A 7,872-nucleotide genomic window follows, 5' to 3' on the forward strand; every position below is an offset into this window, starting at 1 on the left:
ATAAAAATTTCACTCCAGAGATCGTTGAAGAAATCGTTAAATCAGAGAACTGATCGCTACGAGAATGATTGTAATTCCGAACCCACTTCTCTTATATACTGAGCTGGTCTTTGTATGCAATCAATGATAAAATATTTTCGGCTACTTGGCCTGCTTTCTTGTCTATGAACTTTGATAGGTTTCGTTGTAAAATTTCTAAATGATAATTTAATTTTCACTAAAAAATCTTAAATAACGAGTTTGCAATTATAATATCTATGTTATATTATTAACTTTGAAAGTAAATTAATTACTTTGCGATTGTTTTGAATTGGTTTAAAGATATCTTTTTGGAAATTTATTACAAATTTAATCAAACGATTTTTGATACAAAGTTTGTGTTTTATTGTGACATTGCATTTGAAAAACAGACTTTTTAAGAAAATGGAGAGTTGGAGCTGTGGTACAGGCGGTGGCTACTCTGAAGAAATAAAAATTGATTTATAAAACGAATAGGAATAAATTTTTGTAAACAAATGTGTTTTGTTTCAACCATACAATATCTTTTATTGATGTTTGTGTTGTTCAAGACAAAACATCGTTATTTCCTAAAATCCCCTTTTTTATTTCTCGATTTACGTGTTATCATCTTCATGTTTCATCTTTCTGTTTCTGTTTTGATGCTCTTGTACATTTTTGAAGCAATGCTTAAAATCAGTTAAACCGCTTCCTAAGTGTGGCTTGAAAATGTTGTTGAATTTTTCACTAAGTTTAGGCCTAAGCGTCTCCAAAGTAGGATGTTTTGCACGCAGTACTCTGTTCCGTCTGCCAGTGAATTTGGTTGTCCACTATGCCAGGCACTCGTGTTTTGAATTAGTTTAAGATGTCTTTTTGGAAATTTATTACAAATTTAATCAAACGATTTTTGATACAAAGTTTGTTCTTCTACCATATTAATAATGCCTTTTACGCTCAATGATTTTTGCTATTGAACTGCTCTGTTAACTAAAACCGTCATCGAGTTTTCTTTGTTTATAAATTCACGAAGATAAAAAATTCTATAACAATTCACGTGCTTATAGAAAAATTTGTTATAACTCGTAGTTTTAAAACTCTGCTCAAAACTAAGATTTCCGTTAAGAGCAATATCCATGCATTATCCGTCATCGTGATCATAATCATCGTGATCATCATCTATCATATTAGTTACCAATTCTATGTCACTTTCATCTTGAGCCTTTTGTTCTGTGTGTGGCTTATTTCCATCAGTTGCTAAGCTTGTAGAACATGACTCACTATCATTTTTTTCTAAAATCAAATTATTTTTTTTCACGGTGTTATCATCATTGTCGTCTTCTTGTTTTTTTTTGTGTTATCAGCAAAGTTGAAAATCATTTGTACATTGCCTAAACTCAGTTAAGCTGCTGTCAAACTGTGTCTTTAAAGGTACGTTTAAGTCTTTCCTAATTTTAGGCCTAAGCCTATCTAAGATATTTCTAAAATTTTTTGCAAAACTGTGAACTCCGTTAATATGGCCATATTCAGACATTTTCACTTTTTATTAATAAAAGTTTTCACTCCAGAGATCGTTGAAGAAATCGTTAAATCAGAGAACTGATCGCTACCAGTAAGATTGTAACTCCGAACCCACTTCTCTTATATACTGAGCTGGTCTTTGTATGCAATCAATGATAAAATATTTTCGGCTACTTGGCCTGCTTTCTTGTCTATGAACTTTGAAAGGTTTCGTTGTAAAATTTTAAATGATAATTTAATTTTCACTAAAAAATCTCAAATAACGAGTTTGCAATTATAATATATATATATATATATATATATATATTATTAACTTTGAAAGTAAATTAATTACTTTGCGATTCAACTTAGACTTCTGATTCCAATTAATTTTCTAACTAACTACTTTGTTTTGTACAAAATCTGGCAATGTAGAAATTTTGTATTAAAATGTTGAATTAATAGAATATTCGCTATTAAATTTTATCAGACTTTTGAAAAAATGAATAGACGTTTTTACTACAGTATTCATATAAAAAATACACTAACGCTGGTTTTTGATAAATTTCTTTCTTTTTATTGAGGCACTGTCAAAAGAAAGAAGTAAGATGCAAAAAATACATTCATATTAAATATAAAATAAAAGTTTTACAAAAAATAATTTCTTAATAATCTACGTTACCAAAATTGAATAATTAATACTTTCTGATACATTCTTTTAGCGTAAACTCGCGTCTTCACTTCCATGTTAATTTCTCTTGGGAACACTGGGTGAGGAATATATTTCAACAGGTTCTTCTATTAGGTTATATTTGCTCATGCTACAAAACGTTATACAAAATAAAAAATATTTTAATTTTAATACTATTTGCATTGTTGTGTTGTCCGATAAAAAAAAATAACCCATTAAAATTATTTTTTTTGAATTGAATTGATAATAATAATTTAAGTTTTTATATAAAATATGAAAACTTAAATTTATAATAAATGTTTTTTTCATAAAATAATTTCTTTAAAGTTATACAGAGTATTCTCGAAATTGTACAGAGTTTGAGTTTTCTAGTGTCTTGTAATAATTTTAATACTTCTCATTTAATTTATTCTTTTGAAGATATCAAGAACACGCACGCACACACACACTACACTGCAAATGTCAATACATGTGAATCAACGCGTAACAGACACACATACACACACACCTTGCTTATGACCGAAAGATTTCGCTCTTTCGTAGCCTAATTAATTATCTATATCATTAGTTAACGAACTAATTAATTAATTGAAAATATTCAATAAATTGTTATCAACTGATCCAGTTAATTGACTATAATTCATAGTGTTCAATAATTTATTAAAATACAAAATTATTGAAAAACACAGCCGGGTCCAGCTTGTTAGCATATAAAGACGCATTGTTAGTAAAAGGACACAACACAACATGTTCAGTAAAAGACACAACACAACAAACCAGCACTAATTGCATCAATCAAACAATCAAATACTGACAAATAGTTAATTTTTTTTATTTACATTTGCAAAATAGTGAACAACACGTGTTTACTCGAGTCTGGATGTAAAGTACGGCAGCAGGGCACCTGCTCCGGGACCTCCACCGAAAATGTGAGACCAACACAAAAAAATCATTGTAACTTCAATATAATTTCAATTAAATATTTGTTAAAAACACTGGTTTTACTGAATGAATTGTTAAAATATGTGGAGAAAGAAAAAGCTTTCCTCCATCCACAAATAATCAGTGACCCTCTCAAATAATAAGGGTTTCTTCGTTGTTCCAGGGCCTCCACATTTTCAAATTTGGCTATATTAAAGTTTTGTTGAAGTTTTCAATGAATTAACTTAGAATCCAGTTTTTTAAACTCAATTAAAACATTTGGAACATTTAATATTAAGAAATACTTAGGTGTATTGTAAAGCGAGTTTATTAACGTTTAAAAATATTTCAAAAACGACCGCCAGAGTGTATATGATGATTTTTTTATTTTAAAAATATTTTAAAATTTGCTTTTTATTTTATATAAATATTCGAAATCCGTTAAATGAATTTTTTTTTAAATAAATAAAAAATTTGTTAATTGAAAATTTTAAATGAATCACCGGTGTAATTGTTTTAATGAAAGTACGAAACATAATTATTATCGCATACCAGAATTCGAAAAACTGAAAACAAGAAAATTTGTAGTCTGGTGTGGCGAATAACAAACGAAAAATTAGTGTGCGTGTCTTTGTTCATGTGCCTTTGTGGGTATTTGTGTGTGTGTGTCCATGTGCCTTTGTGGGTATTTGTTTTGTGTGTGTATTCGTGGGTGTGTGGGTGCCTGTGCGTGAGTGAATGTATGTGTTTGAGTTGTGTCTGTGTGATTGTGTGTGTGTGTGTTTGTGAGTATGTGATTGCATGGGTGTGTTTACAATGATAAATTTTAGTTGCGGTGGAGATTTTTCAATTCGTGTTTCAAAAACATCAATTTGATAAAAATTTTTAATTTTAATCTGATATATTAAAAACGATCTGTTTTAGTTACATTGTATAATAATTTTTCACAATATTCGCTTCTATATCTTTCAGAAGTATCGACCAACAACAACTGACACACCTTGTACGTAAATACGCGTGAATCGGCGCACCGCACACACTTTAAATGTGATAGGCGTGGTTCTCCTTGCGTTCGAAACCAGTCACTGCGACAGCAGGACCAAGCGTTTTATCCATTATGCCATCAATAAACCGCCCAATTTTTGAAATGATTTAGACAATTTTTAAAGTATTCCTTTAGGACGAATAAACTTGAGATTTTAAAAAAGATTTTTTTGTCATGTTTTTTTATAACTCTCTTTTCCCTACGTTGTAAAAAGAACTAAAATTTTACAACATGATTCAAAACTTGAAATGTAACAATGAAAATAAAAGTTAAATTTGAAATTAAAATTTTTAAATCTTCATTACACTCCTCAAACATTCCGAGATATAAAAAGTACACAATCAGCGTGGAATAAGCGGGTTCTTCTTTTTGCTTCTAACCTAGTCAGACAGAACGAAGCAGTATCAGGCGCCCTTAAAACCTTCTTCAAAATGATGAAACTTGATTAGGCTACAAATTTTATGCCACTATCATTTTAAGCATTTTGTACTGATTTTTCTTCATCGTCATCGAGATCATAATCATCGTGATCATAATCATCGTGATAATAATCATTGTGATCATCATCATCATTAATCAGTTCGGCTACCAACAGATGACTCCATGGGACCGAACCTGATGAACAGAAACGAACTGACCTCATGGAATTATATGAGCGCTGCATTTTTCGACGATGATTGTTTGTCCCCGGAATCTTGTGCTAAAGATTCCCCCATGCACGAGAGAAAAATAAGCCTAAGCTCACCGCCATCATCTAGTCGATACGGCAGAAGTTCCAGTGATTCACCTAGACATCAAGAATTTCCACCAAACTCTCAAATGGATTCGATGACCTCACCGTCGTATTCTTTATCACCAATATCACCGAAATATTACCCAACCTCACCGTCGGGTTCACCATTATCACCACCGGCTTACTCCCCTGCATCGCAGTATTGTTCTCCAACATCATCAACTTATTTCCCGACATCACCATCATACTCATCATCATTACTAAGTTATTTGCCAACATTGCAAACATTTTCACCAAGCTACAACCCATCTAGCCCTGTTTACAGCCCATATAGTCCTCCTTACATTCCATCTACTTTTGGTTACAAACCATTTAACTCTAATTACAGTCCATCCAGTTCTGGCTCTAAATCATTTAATCCTGGTTACAATCCATTCAGCCCTGGTTACAGTTCATCTAAATTTGGTTACAATCCATCTAGCCCACGTTACCTTTCACCTTGCTTAAGTTACAGTTTATCTAATTCTGGTTACAAACCACCCAGTTCTGTTTGCAATCCATCAAATCCTAGTTACAATCCGTCTAGTCCTGGTTACAGCTTATCCAGCCCTGATTACAGTTCATCTAAATTTGGTTACAATCAATCGAGCCCTCGTTACAGGCTATCTAACTCTAGTTACAGCTCATCTAATCTTGGTTACAAACCAACCAGTAATGGTGACAATCCATCAAATCCTAATTACAATCCATTAAGTCCGGGTTACAGACCATCTAGCCTCCGTTATAGTCTCTCTAGCTCATGTTACAAACCACCTAGTCTTGGTTGAATATTGATATGCAAAAAACTTTCCAAATGTTTTAGCTTTACTTAAAAAAACATATAATTTGCCAATAAAATTGTAATTTTAAAAAATTAACTTCAACTAAAATGCAAGAAATAAAAGAAAATAATGTGCAAATAAAAAAAGGCTCAACCACTTTTACTATTTTATATTTTCTCCAATTTTGGTGTTTGTTTTAATACTGTTTTACATGCATACTATTTTGATTCAATTGAGACAACTACTAAATTTATCCAAAAAACACTTGTAGAGAGTTTTGAAAAGTAAACTGTAATGAAAAATTATAATATAAACTATAAGGTGACATGATGGCTCAATGGTTAAAGGCGTCTGATCCTGCAGTTGCACTGAATGGATTCGAATACAAAAAGATTTACGCACATTTTAAGAAATGTGTGTGATGCTTGGTTCACACGCGTATAGCCTGTGTGTGATTGTTGAATGATCTTAAAAGATCGAATTAAAAATTTTCATTTCAATACAGTTGCGTCAGTGTAAATTGTATTTTAATTATTACGCAAATAATTATATTTTTTTAAGTTACAAAACAGTTAATTTACGAAAATAATCAATAAACTGTAGTATAATAGATAATTATATCTACGCATATACAAATTTGTCGAATATTAAAGAGAAGCTAGAAAGCCTAAATAGTTAATTGCCATATGAAAAAATTATTTCAACATTAAATTTAATTAGTGACGAATGTTTATTATAGATTGACTCAATTAATTCAATGAAAATCTGGAACAAGAATGGAATACCAAATGGCCGGTGATAAATGTCAACAGTTATAATCAGAATTGTTGAGTCGCGGCATACCGCAATAAGTAATTTCAGTTATCCGATCTAAAAATCAGATTTAAAAATTTTGAATTGAAATTTTTATATAAGATCAATAAAATTGCACAATGCACAATGTTGTCAATAAAACTATTAACAAGACAAAATTGAAAGAATATAACATATTTTTATGACATATTTACTCACGCAGGTGGCATGTTGATTGTAATTTCTTCTGCCCTTTTTTTTTCAAAATTTTTTCTCTATGGCAAAAATTATTTGATGAGTATACTATGTGGAAATATAATAACTCGACTACTCATAAGCAGCACCTTCCCTTGTTTTATATCTCTCTCTCTCTCTTTTTCTCACTTACTTAACCTCAGCAATCAATCAGACTGTAATATCATATTCGCAGAGAACGCAGAGAAAAATGAAGCATTCCTGGTCATCCCAACCAAAGTATCTGAACAGGATGTTTTGCACGCAGTACTCTGTTCCGTCTGCCAGTGAATTTGGTTGTCCACTATGCCAGGCACTCGTGTTTTGAATTAGTTTAAGATGTCTTTTTGGAAATTTATTACAAATTTAATCAAACGATTTTTGATACAAAGTTTGTGCTTCTACCATATTAATAATGCCTTTTACGCTCAATGATTTTTGCTGTTGAACTGCTCTGTTAACTAAAACCGTCATCGAGTTTTCTATGTTTATAAATTCACGAAGATAAAAAATTCTATAACAATTCACGTGCTTATAGAAAAATTTGTTATAACTCGTAGTTTTAAAACTCTGCTCAAAACTAAGATTTCCGTTAAGAGCAATATCCATGCATTTTCAATGAAGTATTTGACATGGACGCAGAATCCAAAAAAAGTTGACTGTCGGTTGTGTTCAGGTTTGGAATTATCGTCTCCTTTTTAAGTATATAGTGTAACGAATGTATTCTGGAACATCACATCTATGAGATTCTATATGTTTATTTGTCATTTAATTTATATATTAAAATGTATTCGAGATTGCGAATCAAAAAAAGTCTATATTTTAACGTTATTAAATTGCAAAAACATGAACATTTCCATAAGCATCAAATACTTAAAAATTGAAATGAGTAAAATTAATCATCTAGCAGACTGTAGCGAGAGAAAAAAAAACATTAAAATCAGATATTGCGTTTCAAATGCAGCTTGTAACGTTAGGTTTCACTTGAATACTTTTGACGTAAAAACGTTTAAAAACTGGTTTGTTCTTCTTGTTTTTTTCATCGTCGTCATCGTGATCATTATCATCGTGATCATCATCATCGTGATCATAATTAATCATACTGGCCACCAATTCTATGTCACTTCCATCATCATAATCA

The 7,872-nt window shown here is 31.1% G+C and overlaps 2 protein-coding genes across 2 annotated transcripts in view; both read left to right on the top strand.

Moving 5' to 3' along the window:
- HELRODRAFT_184321 (hypothetical protein) overlaps positions 1-472 on the top strand; it is a gene marked incomplete at both ends in the record, with an annotated part of 1,387 nt that extends 915 nt beyond the window's left edge. The window contains one exon of the mRNA XM_009022185.1: positions 411-472. Within this exon, the coding sequence (XP_009020433.1) occupies positions 411-472 (62 nt within the window). The remainder of the gene's footprint in view (positions 1-410) is intronic.
- A 4,282-nt stretch (positions 473-4,754) lies between these two features.
- HELRODRAFT_184322 (hypothetical protein) lies at positions 4,755-5,711 on the top strand (the record flags this gene model as incomplete). Its single annotated transcript, XM_009022186.1, has 1 exon — positions 4,755-5,711. One exon carries the CDS (start codon positions 4,755-4,757, stop codon positions 5,709-5,711), a length of 957 nt encoding a protein of 318 aa, XP_009020434.1.
- Between the last annotated feature and the right edge of the window lie 2,161 nt (positions 5,712-7,872).

Source organism: Helobdella robusta (assembly GCF_000326865.2).
Source record: "Helobdella robusta unplaced genomic scaffold HELROscaffold_306, whole genome shotgun sequence".
Lineage (NCBI taxonomy): Eukaryota > Metazoa > Annelida > Clitellata > Rhynchobdellida > Glossiphoniidae > Helobdella > Helobdella robusta.